Source organism: Microchirus variegatus (assembly GCF_963457635.1).
Source record: "Microchirus variegatus genome assembly, chromosome: 16".
Taxonomy (NCBI): domain Eukaryota; kingdom Metazoa; phylum Chordata; class Actinopteri; order Pleuronectiformes; family Soleidae; genus Microchirus; species Microchirus variegatus.
Genome location: NC_139817.1, coordinates 2,955,146 through 2,972,077, shown reverse-complemented (window position 1 = coordinate 2,972,077; position 16,932 = coordinate 2,955,146). Strand labels below are relative to the sequence as shown.

The 16,932-nt window shown below is 43.4% G+C and overlaps 2 protein-coding genes across 2 annotated transcripts; one reads left to right on the top strand and one right to left on the bottom strand.

Moving 5' to 3' along the window:
- The first annotated feature begins 1,122 nt into the window (after positions 1 to 1,122).
- coq10b (coenzyme Q10B) lies at positions 1,123 to 10,129 on the top strand. Its single transcript, XM_083902532.1, has 5 exons — positions 1,123 to 1,259; positions 4,480 to 4,647; positions 5,114 to 5,306; positions 5,520 to 5,621; positions 7,171 to 10,129. The coding sequence occupies exons 1-5, from the start codon at positions 1,162 to 1,164 to the stop codon at positions 7,336 to 7,338; spliced, it is 729 nt and encodes a 242-aa protein (XP_083758658.1). The 5' UTR covers positions 1,123 to 1,161; the 3' UTR covers positions 7,339 to 10,129.
- Positions 10,130 to 11,209: 1,080 nt separating this feature from the next.
- hspd1 (heat shock 60 protein 1) lies at positions 11,210 to 16,636 on the bottom strand. Its single transcript, XM_083903200.1, has 11 exons — positions 16,549 to 16,636; positions 14,929 to 15,104; positions 14,501 to 14,836; positions 14,317 to 14,412; positions 14,142 to 14,235; positions 13,892 to 14,060; positions 13,699 to 13,798; positions 13,054 to 13,299; positions 12,779 to 12,953; positions 12,514 to 12,692; positions 11,210 to 12,039 (listed from the first exon to the last, which is right to left on the bottom strand). Exons 2-11 carry the CDS (start codon positions 15,100 to 15,102, stop codon positions 11,878 to 11,880), a joined length of 1,731 nt encoding a protein of 576 aa, XP_083759326.1. The 5' UTR covers positions 15,103 to 15,104; positions 16,549 to 16,636; the 3' UTR covers positions 11,210 to 11,877.
- Between the last annotated feature and the right edge of the window lie 296 nt (positions 16,637 to 16,932).

Genomic DNA, 16,932 nt, shown 5'->3' with positions numbered 1-16,932 from the left:
GGGGTGTGTGTGTGTGTGTGTGTTCTTGTACTTGCAGCATACTGAGGACCAGTGAGGGTTTTAAACCAACAAAGTGAGGTCATTTTTACGGAGTGAGGACATTTTGGCCGGTCCTCACTTTGTTTTCATTGAAATCACTTCCTTATGTTGCTATAACATGCTATAATGAATTTGTCAAAAATTTTAATTTTGGACGACTTTTTCTCAAATTTTGGACCATAATTTTTATTTTCAAATTTTGGACCAAATTTTTTATTTTCAAGTTTTGGACCAAATTTTTTTTTCAAATTTTGGACCAAAAATTGTGTGTCCAATTTTTTTTTCAATTGGGTCAAATTTTTTTAAAGTTTTGGGTCAAATTTAATTCAAATTTTGGGTCATTTTTTTCAAATGTTGGGGCAATTTTTTTTCAAAATTTGGGTCATTTTTTTTTTTACATTTTGGGTCAATTTTTTTTTTTAATTTTGGGTCAAATTTTTTTTTCAAATTTTGGAAGACATAGTATAGTATGACGTTTTTATCAAATTTTGGACCAAATTTTTTTTGTCAAATTATTTTTTAAATTTTGGTCGACATAGTATAGTATGACGTTTTTGTAAAATGTTGGACCAAAAATTTAAAAAATAAAATAAAGTTGAAAAAGTTTTCCAGCCCTTTTTCCAATGGGGCTCCACCTGCAGACATTGTATGGTACTGCAACCAGTAGTTCTTTGTAGATGTTATTCATGAAGTAGATATTTGTAATTGTGTTGATTTATAAAGTAGAAATGCTGGTCCTCAGTATGCAGCAAGTACAAGAATGTGTGTGTGTGTGTGTGTGTGTGTGTGTGTGTGTGTGTGTGTGTGTGTGTGTGTGTGTGTGTGTGTGTGTGTGTGTGTGTGTGTGTGTGTGTGTGTGAAAAGGTTAAAAAGCAAACAGCCGCAACCCGAGAGCCAACATCTCGTGACATTCCTGCGCGCTCCCGTCCGTCCGTCCGTCCGTGCACGCACACGTCACCGCCGGGACTGACCAATGGCAAGCGCTCGGCGGGTACGACCCGACCAATGGCAGGCCGAGCATCGGGAGGAGGCGTGACGTCAGCGGGCGAGAGGGGGGCGTGGCCACACTGACGACCAGTCGGAGTGTGTCAGTGAGAAAGAGCCGTCAGCGACGAGAAGAAGATGGCGAGATGCGGCCGGAGTTTGAGAAAAGTCGCCGAATGTGTCAAGCAGTTACCGGCCACAGCGAGCAGGGACATCCACAGCAGGAGTAACGTCAAGTAAGAAGTCTTTTATTCGACTTTTGTCCGCTTTTGAGTCGACGTAACTTCGAAAGTGAAAGGGAAAACACGGTCCGAGCTCCGGGCTCCGGCAGTCGTACAACGTAAGATAAGAAAAGTCGTGTTTTAGACACAAATCCACGATTTTAGTCGCATCTACTGACACGTTAACACGTACAAAACATACCATAATGTCCTATCGCTCATTTCTAACAGGTAAAGAGTAGATACGGTGCAAATATACGATATTATCGTGTATCGCGATAAAAAAAAAAATCTTGATCGTGGCATGATAATCGTGAATCTGGCTCGTGCTCAAATTCCGGCATTCGTAAGTAATTGTACACATTTCCTGTATTTACGAGCCATTTTACGCTAAAAAAAAGTTGTACGAATTCCGCGTCGATCTTAAATGTTGGGGATTATGTCGCAAATTTAAGAAATTCGCGTTCAGCGTACGAAATGTCAAAACACCGTTAATTCCCTCAGTTCTTAACAAGGATCAACTAAAGAGTGTTTTCAGAATCGACGAATCTGTCAGTTATTGTTTGTAAAATGTCGTAAAACGTTGAAAAATTACGATCGGTGTTTTCGCAAACTTCACAATGAGGCGGTCGTACAACGTAAGATAAGAAAAGTCGCGTTTTTAGACACAAATCCACGACTTTAGTAGGATCTACCGACACGTTAGCACGTACAAAACGTGCTATAATGTCCTCAAACTGTCGATCCCACATTTCTGACAGGTAAAGAGTAGGAACAATGCAAATGTACGATATTATCGTGTATCGCAATTAAAAAAAAAATCTTTGTGAATCTGGCTCTTGCTCAACTTCCGGCATTCGTAACTAATTGTACACATTTCCTGTAGTTTACGAGCCATTTTAAGCTAAAGAATCACAAAAAGTTGTACGAATTCCGCGTCGATCTTGAATGTTGGTGATTATGTCGCAAATTTAAGAAATTCGCGTTCAACGTACGAAATGTCAAAACACGGTTAAGTCCCTCAATTCTTAACTATTATCAACTAAAGAGTGTTTTCAGAATCGATTAATCTGTCAGTTATCGTTCATAAAATGTCGTAAAACGTTGAAAAATTTAAATAAAAAAAAATATGTACGAATTCCGCGGCGATCTTAAATGTTGGTGATTAAGTTGCAAATGTAAGAAATTTGTGTCCCTCAATTCTGAACAATTATCAACAAACAAGTGTTTTCAGAATTGATGAATGTGTTCATAAAATATCGTAAAAATATCGGTCAACATTCCCATTACGGAGCTAGCTGTACAATATACAATATTATCGCGATTATGATAGCACTTTGTTATTATTTTATTAAACTCCTTGTTTTTTCCGACAAAAATGTCTTTCCGAAGCAACACGTGTTGCATCGTGGTACATATTTGTACCATGACAACGTTTCGTAACACTTTTTTTTTTAAGTGTTCATAATGTTTTTTGTACCAGAAAATTTCCTAAATGGATAAAACCAACTGATCGTCATCATTTTGAATTTCCGGAAACACTGACACGTATTTTCGGACATTTTCTGGACCAATAAGAGTAAATAAACAATAACCCTACTTTTTGATTTTTATGTTATTTTCCAACACCATGGTTCAGTAGTGATGGTTTTAAAGAAGGCGGGTTGTTAGAGGTTAGAAAACAAGAGCGTTTATCTTGTTTCTTCAGGGGGAAAAAAGGCGGTGAATTCCAGCTTCAGCTCTGTGGCATCATGTTTTTTGGAATGTGACAAATTGTTTACAACTGTTCCTTCTCAGGAAAACTCTTTAACACTTTGTGTGAACGCAGACATCAAACCTGTTCTGTCAGTGAACTTCACTATGTTTTTATTTCTTATTATTATCCTGCATCTGTTCTCTGAACACTGTCCTGCCTCTGAACTCTTGTCGGCGAGATTTCTCAACCTTCACTGTAACTCTATACACTCGCCAGTTTTAGGTCGGTGCCATGTGTGTCAGCTGTGGATCGCCTTTCAGACGCTCATGAATGAACTTTCTTTGGCGACCGGCGCCGACGGGAAACAAGAAATTAAAAAATATAACTTGTGCGCGTAAAAAAACGGCGTAAAGTAGTAGTGTGCAACTTTAAGTAGAAACAAAACAGCTGCGTTGAGGCGTTCAGACATTCCTGCGCTGCACACAGGAAGTGATTTGTTTTTATGTCGAGACGCAAAGAGGCTACCGCGGAAAAAACAGTTTCACGAGTGAATTCCGATACTCGGGAAAACAGCCAGATGTTCGTCGTAATCCAACTTCTTGACGTTAAGACCTTTGACCTTTCTCTGTGCTGTGAATAAATAGAGAAATCCTGCACTTTTAACTTTTCACGTTAAGTAGTTTGTTTTCCTCAGTTAGACAAGAGATATCGCGATGTATCGTGTTTAGCGCTAGGCATGTTAACGGCGTTAGCGGCGTCAACGTTAACGCATGGTAACGCATGACACGTTTCCACGACGACTGACAGGAAAAAGACGCGCGTGACGTCATGTTTACGCGACTCCGAATTGTTAACATTTACTTGCTAAAACATGCACATATACGCAGTACACAAGTACGCTAGTTATTTGCAGCGCTGCTCTTTTTGTTGAATAAACCGATCGCTCCAGTTCGACTGTAGGTGCACTAATGGCGCTAAAGGTGCTAACGGAGCTAACCGGCAAACAGTGCATGTAAACATGACGTCACACGCGTCTTTTTTCGGTCATTCGTCATGGAAATTCGTTAACGTGCGCTAACGCCGCTAACGTGCCCAGCGCTAATTGAGTTGTGATTGTCTTGCAATGTATCGATTATCCCAGAATCGCTGTGTCGTGATATTATCGGTGTCGCGCACCATGTATCGCGTATCGTTAGCTACCCTGTGATTCTTAACCGTAGTATCTACTGCCCTGGTGGTGATGTGTGGTAATGCGTGAGGTTTTTCCCCACATTTTTAAATTAAAAGTTTTGAAGTTGCAGCTTCTTGAATGTGAATGTTCAGGATCATTTTGTGCATTATTGACATTTTATATAGAAAATATGCTATTATGAAAATAATATTATGAATAATAAACAGCATTTTCACCTATTTTCCATATATTCCTCTATCTATTATCATTTTAATGTGTTTTTTTGACAGATATAATGTATGTTGCTCAGTGGGTCGTGACTGTTGCCTGTGTTGATTCTTACTGTGGTTTGCTCCTTTGCCTCTCAGGTATCTGTCGTCATGCGGGATCCTGACGACGCGGTTGTCTCCGCTGCTGGGCTCGGTCGCGTCGGGCCGCGGCGTCGGCGGCGTGGCGCCGTTGCCCGCGCGCACCTTCTTCAACTTCGCCGATTCCTTCTCCAAGAGGAAGGAGTATTCTGAGAGGCGCATCATCGGGTGAGTGTGGGACAAAGTCGAGGCGATAAGGCGAAGACAGAGCGCGAGTGGGAACGACGCATTTCTAACGGGAAGAGAATAAACGACAGATTAACGCACACGTAAACAAGAAGGTCCTTTCATGAGAAATGATCAAAGGACGAAAGTCTTGGTCAAAAACAGGAAACTCAAACAAAATCAAAAGAATATAATAAAACAAAGTATGATTTCATCTGTTTCTCATCACTGTCCTGATATACAATCTTCTTTGTAATCTCTTAATCTTGTATTAATCCTAATGTCATATATAGATATGAGTATGTGTTAATGCTGGGATTATTAGCTGAGCCTCCACTCTGTATATCCACGTCGTCGTGTGACGTACAGCGATGTCATAATCACTAAACCTACTGACGCAAGTTATCTCCTTCTTCTTCTTCTTCTTCTTCTTCTTCTTCTTCTTCTTCTTCTTCTTCTTCTTCTGCAGTTTTTCCATGCAGGAGATCTATGACGTGGTGGCCGGCGTGGAAAACTACCGCCTCTTCGTGCCCTGGTGTAAAAAGTCCGACGTGGTCTTCCAGAGGTCCGGTTTCTGCAAGGCCAAACTGATGGTGGGCTTCCCTCCCGTGGTGGAGAACTACACCTCGCTCATCACCACAGTGCGCCCCCACCTGGTCAAGGTGAGGCGCCGTCTCCCACCCCCCCCCCCCCACAGCCGCCATGCGCTGCGAATGAAATGAGATTTACGACGTTCCTTGAACGCACCTTCAAGCCGCTCCTCTAAACTCAACGTGCTGTAATGTTGGATAAATAGTCCAAGTGATATTCTACGTGTAATCCCGTCTTCTTCTTTGAGTTGTGATCAGAATAACAGAACGTCTGTTTCCTGTCAGGCTTCCTGTTCGGAGGGGAAACTCTTCAACCACTTGGAGACGACTTGGCGTTTCAGCCCCGGTCTCCCTGGTTACCCCAGAACATGTACTGTGGACTTTGCTGTGAGTAGAAAACCCTGCGTCAGCTTCCGTGTCGTGTTACTACCCACGCTATTTTCAGAAAAACACGTGATCTGCGTCCTTTTCCGAAGGACTACAACTCACCCCTGACATCTTGTATCCCCATATTGGATCAATAAAGTTACAATCTGTCCTTCTAGCTGGAGTTTTAATGCTAATGCTAAGAGTGTAGCATTTTCTAATGTCTCTATTTTTGGAGCTTGAGCTTCAGGTAGTGTGGACGCCAGATGTCTCTTCTGAGGCTAACTTCGCCAAGAAGTGGACGGAGTGTCGTAGAAAACAGAGCTGTGTGGACGTAGCTAAAGCTTCGTAGAAAACAGACGTGGACGTAGCTAAAGTTTCGTGGAAAACAGACGCGTGGACGTAGCTAAAGTTTCTTAGAAAATAGAGTTGTGTGGACGTAGCTAAAGTTTCGTAGAAAACAGATGTTTAGACGTAGACAAAGTTTCGTAGAAAACAGAGACGCGTAGACGTAGCCAAAGTTTCTTAGAAAATAGAGAAGTGTGGACGTAGCAAAAATTTCTTAGAAAACAGATGTTTGGACGTAGCCAAAGTTTCGTAGAAAACAGGCGAAAACAGATGTGTGGACGTAGCCAAAGTTTCGTAGAAAACAGACGTGTGGAAGTAGCTAAAGTTTCGTAGAAAACAGACGTGTGGAAGTAGCTAAAGTTTCGTAGAAAACAGACGTGTGGAAGTAGCTTAAGTTTCGTAGAAAACAGACGTGTGGACGTAGCTAAAGTTTCGTACAAAAGAGAGGCGTGTGGACGTAGCCAAAGTTTTGTAGAAAACAGATGTGTGGACGTAGCTAAAGATTCGTAGAAAACAGACGTGTGGAAGTAGCTAAAGTTTCGTAGAAAATAGACGTGTGGAAGTAGCTAAAGATTCTTAGAAAACAGACGTGTGGAAGTAGCTAAAGATTCGTAGAAAACAGACGTGTGGAAGTAGCTAAAGTTTCGTAGAAAACAGACGTGTGGACGTAGCTGAAGTTTCGTAGAAAACAGATGTGTGGACGTAGCTAAAGTTTCGTAGACAACAATCATGTGGAAGTTGCTAAAGTTTCGTCGAAAACAGACGCGTGGTAGTAGCTAAAGATTCGTAGAAAATAGACGTGTGGAAGTAGCTAAAGATTCTTAGAAAACAGACGTGTGGAAGTAGCTAAAGATTCGTAGAAAACAGACGTGTGGAAGTAGCTAAAGTTTCGTAGAAAACAGACGTGTGGACGTAGCTGAAGTTTCGTAGAAAACAGATGTGTGGACGTAGCTAAAGTTTCGTAGACAACAATCGTGTGGAAGTTGCTAAAGTTTCGTCGAAAACAGACGCGTGGTAGTAGCTAAAGATTCGTAGAAAACAGACGTGTGGAAGTAGCTAAAGATTCTTAGAAAACAGACGTGTGGAAGTAGCTAAAGTTTCGTAGAAAACAGACGTGTGGACGTAGCTAGAGTTTCTTTCAGAGGAGGTTGAACAGTTTACAAACTGTGCGCCTTTACTTTGAAATTCATCTCACTTCCTCTTCCTCCCATCCCTTCCTCAGATCTCCTTCGAGTTCCGCTCGCTCATCCACTCGCAGCTCGCTCACGTCTTCTTCGACGAGGTGGTGAAGCAGATGGTGTCCGCGTTCGAGCGACGCGCCTCCAAGGTGTACGGCGCCGAGACGGCCATCCCCCGCGAGCTCATGTTCCACGAGGTTCACCACACGTAGCGGGACGCGGACGCCGGCTAAAGAACGCCACGCGACGCCAACGGAAAGGAACGAAAGAAAGAAAGAAAGAAAGAAAGAAGAGACTTCCAGGTTTCATCACTGAAAAGAAACTGCAGTGCCTTTTTCTCACAGCATCCGATTCTCTACGACGTGGACGTGGATCCAGCTGTGGATTTTACTCGCTCCGCGCTCAACGCTTAAGTTCTTTTTTTCTTTCTCTTCATGTCGTCATTGTCAGAACTCTGTGACACCGAGGTCAAAGGTCACGAGGCGAAGCGGTGACTCGTCATCACATCTGTAATCGTCAGAGGTCAGTCGCAGGGACGGGACACACACACACACACACACAGACGGCGTCAGCGGCCAATCAGATCACACCTTTTGTTTCTGTTGGATCTAAACGAACGTTGACGAGGACAATGAACGCGACTGCAACACTGCACAGGAGGACACGGGGGACAACGTCTGTTTAGACTCGAATACAGAATAAAAAAGTATTAAAAGAAGCTAAAACATACATTTAAAGACAAACTCATAATTATATTTTTATAGCGCTTTTCAGGACACTTTAACAAGAAATGAACTCATACATATATACATAAGTAAATATATTAAGTACCGAATCAATGTTAAAACTACAGAAATGTTAGTTTGTAGTGAAATTTATTAAGGTTCTGTCTGGGGTCATGTGGACTCTAGGGGGCGACGTCGTCCTGGATGTGTGTTCCCAACAAATCTGTGATATTAGAAAGAAAATTCAAGGAAATACAGCTTCTTTTTGACATATTTACATATTTAAGGTCTCGTTCCACAAATGTCCTCATCCTCAGAAACCAATCAAAATGGCGGCTCCTCCTCCTCCTCCTCTTCCTCCTCCTCCTCCTCCTCCTCCTCCTCCTCCTCCTCCCCTCGCCGTTCCCACAGTTTAAGATTTCCCACTGATGATGATGATGATGATGATGATGTGATGACACTGTCAGACCAGGGTCCAACAACAACAACAACAACAACAACAAAAGTGTCAAAAACCTCCGTGTTTGTCTGCGATGACGTGAACCTAGGACTCTGGCTTCTTTGAGGCACAAAAACGTTTCCAAAAACCTCAAAATAATCACATTTTCAAGTGTCAAAACGCCAGAAAAATCGGAAATATTCTAAAATATATCACTCGTAAAATCTAACGCTGTGATTGTCAAGTGTTTAAAGTCATAATAAATGACTTAAAAGTGAAATTTCACATCAAAAAACGCATTAAACCGCAACAACAGCAGCAGTCACCCTTTCAAAATAAAATACCCGACAATTATCTTTAAAGCCATTGATTTCAACGGTGTTTTCTGCGACATGTTGACTCAATGTCGCAAATAATGCGAGGACAAAAACCCCCGAAGTCGCCCGAGTCCTGTATGTTCCAAACGTCGCCAAAGACAAACAAAGCTACTGTAAATAATTAGCATATAATAGTGTTTAAAGATTAAAGGACAGAGGCACAGTTACGGTAATTAGACTCTCAGTACGTTTTTCGCTCGCAGTTCGCTCGGCGCTAAGCTAACGCCGCGGCTTTAAAACCTCTACATTCTGTCCGTTGAACTGACATAAATATCCAATTTTGTAACACCAGTTAAACATAAAATAGTAGACGTTTTATCGCATTTTTTTTTCGTGTATGCTAGTCCGACTCGTTTGTTTACGAGCATTTAGTGATTTAGTCCGACTAAAAGTCCAGTTTTAGTCGGACTAAGACAATAATTAGTTTTTGTATATATATATGTACACATCTATACATAAATCTATATGAATATATATATATATATATAAATATTACTGTGGTGTAAACGTACTGAGTGACCTGTTACCATGACAACAGAGCTGTACTGTTCACTATCAGGAAAACACAAACACCTTTTAATGGTGCTTTTATTTTTTTTTGCAGAAGCTGTGTTTATTAAAATTATTATAAATATAATTATTATAGATATTATTATTATAAATATTATATTATTATAATATAGAGACTTGACCTGAGTGAGCGAGTGAGAGTTGCTAAGTTAAACAGTAAAAAGGTGTTTTTTTTCTCTTTGTTTTTCTTGCGTGTGCAATACGAGCAGTGGAAGTGTTTATATTCTTTATTTTCTGAGAGCATCATTATTCATCAAGTTTGAACGTAAACGCCTTAAAGAAAAGTCACTTTTTCTACCACAAAATAACAAAAATACACTTTAGAAACTGACAAACGGACAGCGAGTTCCCTCGTTGTTCCCTTTTTAACGATAAGTGACATCGTGACTCACTTTTAGGCAGCAAAATCTGAAAATATATATTCTAATGTACATTTTACTGTAAAAAAAAAAAGCACGGGCATTTTACAAGAAAAAAATCTAAATCTATTCATCGTATAAATGCAGTAAAAAGGTTAGCATTTATTAAACGCGTACACTTCCAGATTATTATCGTGTTTATTATTATCAATAATAATAAACAAAGAATAAATAAAATATACTGGATTAAAATCTGTCTGAAATCAATTAAAGCTACAGTAGGCAGGATTGGAATGGGACGGTGCCTCCTAGTGGCCGTTCTCTGCATCAGCGGAAAGATCAGAACAACGTAAAATTTATTTTTTTTCTTTTTAATTTAAACATGGCTAAAAGTCGTACAACTAATGTAACAAAGTGCATTTAAATGTGGGCGGAGCCTTTTTGAGACGTCGCAAAACTTTAGCATTTAAACATCGTATCCTCAAAAAACGATATATTTATTAGCTTTAATAAAGAGAACGTTACTCTTTTCATTTCTGTGTTTGTGTAAGAGTTGTGTTCAAATAAAACGTATAACTATATAAAAAAAATAACACAACTTAGCTTTACTACAGCGATCGGCTCGCGACCTAGACTTAAAACATCCGTTTCCATGGAAACCACGTTGACTCGACGTCTTCGCAGATGACGACGTCCTCTTTCGTAAGTTTACCTCCAATAGAATACGGCAAAAGTAACGTACAGTGTTCGTACGGTCGTTTAATTTAAATTTAACGCGTACAAAAAAACACTTATATTCAGTTTATTCAATTTCTACCAACATATACAGTATCTTCACCTAAATATTTCATACTGCACCTTTAACTTAAAGTGAAGGACTCCTTCCTTTTATTTTCATATTTTCTAACTAACTCTGCACCTGCAGTGTATTTATCTCTAGTTTCTTGTTATGTTTTTAACAGTTTGAGCTCAATTAACCCTATTTATTTAGTTTTTAATGTAAATATTGGTTTTAAGAAAGACACAGTACATATATCTATATATATATACACAGTATATTCACACGTTTTTGAAAGAAAACAGGTTTGTTTTCCATGGGACGAGGGAGAAAAAAGGATATTGTGCCGACGAGTGATGTTAGAAAAGTGCATGAGTTATAAACTATTTTTTCTAAAAAACAGAAAAGTCATTGTTTTATTTTATTTGTTTGTGTTTTGTTGTCGTGTCTGAACTCAAACATGTGACCACGAATAGAAACCAAGGCCACGGTCAGTTATACTCGTGCTCTTTACGGCTTTGACCTTTGACCTTTGACCTCTGCTCTAATGACGCAACGTCACTAAACGTCGTCGTGATTGATTTCCAGAGACACAGAAAAGGTCAAGAGCAGCGGACGTTTGTCCATAAATGTGTCTACGGAAGAGCGTTAGTGCCACGTGTAACTGTATCTGCAGTTTTTAATCCCAAGTTTAGCTTTTAAAGGCTTGGACAAAAAAATTAGAACATCTTCTGAATGTTTCATGTGGAAAAACAAGTCCATTTTTAGAACAATTGGATTTATTAAATAAAAAAAAAAGAAAATAATCACCATTAATTCATAGTCTACATTTTACAAAAGAAAACATGGATCACAGCCGTTTGCTTTAAATAGAATGTTTTTATGTGTAAAAGCAAACTTTTTCTTATTTTTTTATCCAAGTAAACGGTCGTTTTCTGCAAAGTTAATCCACGAAAACATCGTAAATGCGGCGACGAGACAAAAAAAACGTAAAACACGAGACAGAAAAAGATCCAGGTTCTGTAAGAAAAACTGGTTTAATTAATGTCACGGAACACAATCATTATCTCTTAAACCCACATAAACTGAGACGAGACATCACATGTGTAAATATATAAAATAAAAAAAAAAGGTGAATTAACAGAACATGATCGAGACAAAGACACAAACATTCCTAACCATGGATTACTCTCGTTTTCTGCCCCGTGGTCGTCGACGGCATACGGCGTTAGTTTCGGGGTCAAAATGGCGTCACGTGATGGTGTAGTAACTGGAACTGAGGCTCCATCCATTTAAAGTCTTTTTTAGGAGGGAGGGGGAGGGGCGGGGCATACTCATGGCCAGTCAGTGTGGGCGGAGTCAGGTGGAGGTGGCTGCAGGTGTGTGTGTGTGTTCCTCAGCCACCTCCAACACCACTCTGCCCATCGAGTCTGTACAGCAACAAGTGGTTGGTGGTGTTGGTGGGGCGGCGGCAAGGCGAGGGGGGTGGGGCGGCGTCGCTCTTTAGAAGCCCATGCCTCCTCCCATTCCTCCCATTCCACCCATGCCGCCCATTCCTCCTCCGGGCATCTCCTTCTCCTCCTTGGGGATCTCCGTGACGACGGCTTCGGCGGTGGAGAGCAGCGAGGCCACGCCCGCCGCGTCCAACAGCGCCGTCCTCACCACCTGCGGAGACACACGACGAGAGCTTTAAAATCACGCCGTTCACTTCCCGTAACGTGATGAAAAACGAGATTTTTGGCCACTTGACACAATAACATCTGTTTAATCTGGCATTTTAACAGCCATTTCTGCCTAAAAAAACAACCGCTCACTCTCCCACACCAAACCCCATAGAGAAAATCAGTGATTTTAGCTCTCGGGGACACGGCAGCACACAAGAGTTGTTGATCCACTGCTGCCTCCATCACAAAGTTCAAATGTCTTATTTTGTGAATTCGGCTTTTGAAATCCTTCTTTCAGATTAACCACAGTGACACAAAGTGACCACACGAGGCAGCAGCAGACCAGCAGCTCCCGTGTCCCCCGTGAGCTAAAATCACCGATTTCCTCTATGGGGTTTGGTGTGGGAGAGTCAGCGGTTCAGTTTTCAGTTTTTCCACTAGGTGGCAGTGTTTTGCGATTCTTCCGCCGCGTTACCTTGGTGGGGTCGATGATGCCCTTCTCCACCATGTTGACGTACTCCCCCCGCATGGCGTCGTAGCCGATCTCCTCCGACGCCTGCATGATCTTCTCCACCACCAGTGAGCCCTCCACGCCGGCGTTCTTGGCGATGGTCATGGCGGGAATGCGCAGCGCTCGCCTGATGATGTCAACGCCTGATGAAGACGAAGAAAAAAAACGTTGAGCGTTTTAATGGTAAAAGGAGGATTATTACACGCGTGTGTGTGTGTGCGAGACTCACCGATCTTCTGGTCGTTGTTGGCCGTGGCCAGCGAGTCGAGCGACGGGATGCAGCGCAGCAGAGCGCAGCCTCCGCCTGGTACGATGCCCTCCTCCACGGCGGCGCGGGTGGCGTTGAGCGCGTCCGTCACGCGGTCCTTCTTCTCGTTCACCTCCACGTCGCTCGTTCCTCCGATCTGAAACAAACGCAGAGGCGATGACATCGTCGTAACTCTTATCATCCTCCCCGCCCCTTACTCCAGAGGACGATCACGACCTCGTCTAAGAGACGCGCACCTTGAGCACGGCGACGCCGTCCGACAGCTTGGCGAGACGCTCGTTCAGCTTCTCCTTCTCGTAGTCGCTGGTCGTGTTCTCCAGCTGCTCCACGATCTCCGCCGCGCGCTTCTCCAGCTCGGCGGGGTTGCCGCCGCCCCTCAGCATCAGCGTGTCGTCTTTGGTGATCTGCACCTCGCCTACTTTGCCGAAGTCGTGCACCTGGATGTCCTCCAGGGCGATGCCGATCGCCTCGTCTCCAAACACCTGCGGAAAAGACAACGGGAATTCAATTTAAAACGCTACACACGTACGTCATTCTGCTTTTATGCCAGATGTCACTCGTGGGGCCCGTGGCCGTCACTCGTGGGGCCCGTGGCCGTCACTCGTGGGGCCCGTGGCCGTCACTCGTGGGGCCCGTGGCCGTCACTCGTGGGGCCCGTGGCCGTCACTCGTGGGGCCCGTGGCCGTCACTCGTGGGGCCCGTGGCCGTCACTCGTGGGGCCCGTGGCCGTCACTCGTGGGGCCCGTGGCCGTCACTCGTGGGGGCCCGTGGCCGTCACTCGTGGGGGCCCGTGGCCGTCACTCGTGGGGGCCCGTGGCCGTCACTCGTGGGGCCCGCTGCCGTCACTCGTGGGGCCCGCGGCCGTCAAAACGTTGACTTACAGTGCCCCCGGTGGCGATGGCCATGTCCTTCAGCTGGTTCTTCCTGTTGTCTCCAAAGCCCGGAGCTTTCACCGCGACCACCTGAAGCCCGACCTTCAACCTGCGCGGTTTAAAACGTTGACGTTACTTCCCGTTCAAACACCGTTCATACTTCCTGTTACCAAAATAAAACGAGGCAAACAAACGTCGTTACCTGTTGAGAACTAAGGTGCTGAGAGCTTCTCCGTCCACGTCCTCGGCCACGATGACCAGCGGTTTGCGTTGCTGGTTGGCGATCTCCAGAGCCGGCACGATGCTCTGGACGCTGGAGATCTTCTTCTCGCTGAGCAGCAGGAACGCGTCCTGGAACTCGCACTTCTGACCTGAAAGAACGTAGAAGGCGTTAGCATTTGGTCACGCAGGAACAGGAAATGAGGCGTTAGTTTTTTTTAACCCCTTTGTACCTTTGGCAGTGTTGATGAAGTACGGGGAGATGTAGCCGCGGTCAAACTTCATGCCCTCGATGATCTCCAGCTCGTCGTGCAGCGTTTTCCCGTCCTGACGAGAAACGGCCGTTTACAACCAAATCGTCTACGAGCGTCACCTCTTTATTTAAACACTTGAATAAATAAATCTCACCTTCACAGTGATGACGCCCTTGCGGCCGACTTTCTTCATGGCGTTGGAGATGATGTTTCCGATCTCCTCGTCTCCGTTGGCGGAGATTGTAGCGACCTGAGAGTGAGTCGTTGAATTTTAGACGATCAGAAAAAAAAAAAAAAAAAGGTAAAAATCACAGGTTTGTATAAAGGCATCGTCTCACCTGTGCGATCTCCTCGGGGGTGGTGACGGGCTTGGAGACCTTCTTCAGCTCCTTGATGACGAAGTCCACGGCCATCATGACGCCGCGGCGGATCTCCACCGGGTTGGCGCCCTTGCTGATGGTGTCGAAGCCCTCCTTGGCGATGGCGCGCGCCAGCACGGTGGCGGTGGTGGTGCCGTCGCCCGCCTCCTCGTTGGTGTTGTTGGCGACGTCCTGCACCAGCTTGGCGCCGATGTTCTTGTACTTGTCCTTGAGGTCGATGCTCTTGGCCACCGTCACGCCGTCCTTGGTGACCTTGGGGCTGCCCCAGCTCTGCTCGATGATGACGGTGCGGCCCTGGAACGCAGGCGGCGAGGCAATGAGATTATCACAGGTTGTCACAGATTTGTCATTAAGTTACTTCATCGGAAAACTATGATTTCTCGTACCTTTGGTCCCATGGTTACGGCCACGGCGTCGGCCAGCAGGTCGACTCCCTGCAGCATGAGGGCGCGGGCGTCGGCGCCGAACTTGACGTCCTTGGCGTAGGCTCGCGTGAGGTGAGGGGCGAGCGCCCGGCACACGGGCCTCATCTGTTTCATGACGGACGGGAGACGAAACATCTCTGCGGGAAGAAGAACGAGGATGCAGGTTTTTAAAAAAAAAAAAAATCGTTTCAGGAAACTCAATGTGTTTAGAAAGCCTTTACTCTTTACACTGCCCCCAGTGGTCACTTGTGGAATAATGAGCCACACAACCACAGAATTAATTGGATTAACTGTGACTTTACTGGGTTAGACATGCTGTGATGCAGGTTTAGAGCTGCAACTAGTGATTATTTTTGTAATGTTTTTAAGAATGATAATGTTCTTTACATTAGTTCACCTTTTTCTATAAATACAGGTATATATTCTACCTTATTATTTACATAAAAACACTATAGCCTGCACTAAGATAAGTATATTAATTATTAACATAAAAAAAACGTGCATCAAGTAAATGTAAAACCTTCAGTAAGGGGTAAGAATAGAGCACAACTTTTCCGATCTGCTCGTGTTGGACTTTAACCACACATGTGACCTTTGACCCTGCTGTTCAAGTTCAGAGTGTCAACACAAGAACAACATTTTAGCTAATTAATGAACGATATCAGTCACTTTTACATCAAGAAAAGCGGTTTGTAGCTTTTCAAATGTTGTAGCAAATTCTTGGAAGCAAATTATGATTTGCAGAATATTTTACAGCAATTTTCCATCATTGGTGCGTTTTATTAACAAAAATGACTTATATGGAATATAGTCGTGCAGATTATCTGCAAAATAAACAGTCATTGAATGTAAATTGGAAGATTTTCACACACCTGGGATGGAGGTGAAATACTGCTGAGTCACGTTATAACTACATTACTCAGTAGAAACTCTGCGTCCGGATTCTTCTCTGTAAATGGATCGTATCTGTTAATGAAATATCGTTTATCCCTAAAACAAATATTCACTTCCGTATCGTGAAAAACACGTGTGCGCGTGAGGTCCTTGAATCACAAGGTCATATTGAGGGGGAGCACGCGCCGCCTCTTCTTCCTCCTCCTCCATTCATTCACTCATTCATCCCGGATTATTTAACACCACAATGACAGATCGATAATAATCCATAATAACCTATGTGAAAATAAAAATATGTCTTATTATCATTAACGTTAAAAATCAGTAGCCATTTTCTTTTCTGGAGCGACTTTAAAAAAAGAGTCTCCATCTGTTACATCAGCCCGACAAACGCCGCACTACTGCATTAATAACAACAACTACGACGTTATTGTTGAATAAGAATAAATACGGTGATAGTTTTTAATCTGTAGAGACGTTTTTAACAGACGTGTCCTCGCGGTTTTCAGGTAATTTCTCCGTCGGTGTCTGTCTCTGCCGGGGCCGGTTTTTTAAAAAAACGCTGAAAAACGGCAGCAGCGTTTTCTCCCACAGAGCCTCAAATACGCGACTCAGACGCAAAGTCAGCGGAAAGTAAACAACCACAAATGTCACTTGATGATATTCGTGTAAAACGTCACGACTTACTTGTGTGTTTTAGAGCGGGTCGCTGCTACAAGGTGACAGAACTCCTGCAGTAGAGAGAGGACTCAGGACGGCCGTGTGGTGCGAGAGTTGCCGGACTGCACATGGTCTATCACATCCGGGGTATTTACCGGCCCGCCCCGGAATCTGCATAACCGCAATCAAGTTTTAAAAAAGCAGCCTTTTATCGCCATTTGAACAGATTTTATGACTGTTTTGTTTATTTTATGTGTATTTATAATCGACTGTGAAAAAAAAAGTGTTTTGTAAATCACAAAGTATGTGAGTTTTTTCATCATTTTAGTTGATTTATGCTCGTTCCGGGGCGGCCGCTTCCAGAATTTTCTCGCCTGCCATTGGAGGGGGGGGGGACAAACAGGTCAAAGT

Excerpts from the sequence above, each read along its gene's own strand:
- coq10b (XM_083902532.1), top strand. The coding sequence starts at position 1,162 with ATGGCGAGATGCGGCCGGAGTTTGAGAAAAGTCGCCGAATGTGTCAAG. Across the intron at positions 4,648-5,113 it reads TCTGAGAGGCGCATCATCGG|TTTTTCCATGCAGGAGATCT; the intron begins GTGAGTGTGGGA and ends CTTCTTCTGCAG. Across the intron at positions 5,622-7,170 it reads CATGTACTGTGGACTTTGCT|ATCTCCTTCGAGTTCCGCTC; the intron begins GTGAGTAGAAAA and ends TCCCTTCCTCAG.
- hspd1 (XM_083903200.1), bottom strand. The coding sequence starts at position 15,102 with ATGTTTCGTCTCCCGTCCGTCATGAAACAGATGAGGCCCGTGTGCCGG. Across the intron at positions 14,837-14,928 it reads CCGTAACCATGGGACCAAAG|GGCCGCACCGTCATCATCGA; the intron begins GTACGAGAAATC and ends CCTGCGTTCCAG. Across the intron at positions 13,799-13,891 it reads AGCACCTTAGTTCTCAACAG|GTTGAAGGTCGGGCTTCAGG; the intron begins GTAACGACGTTT and ends TAAACCGCGCAG.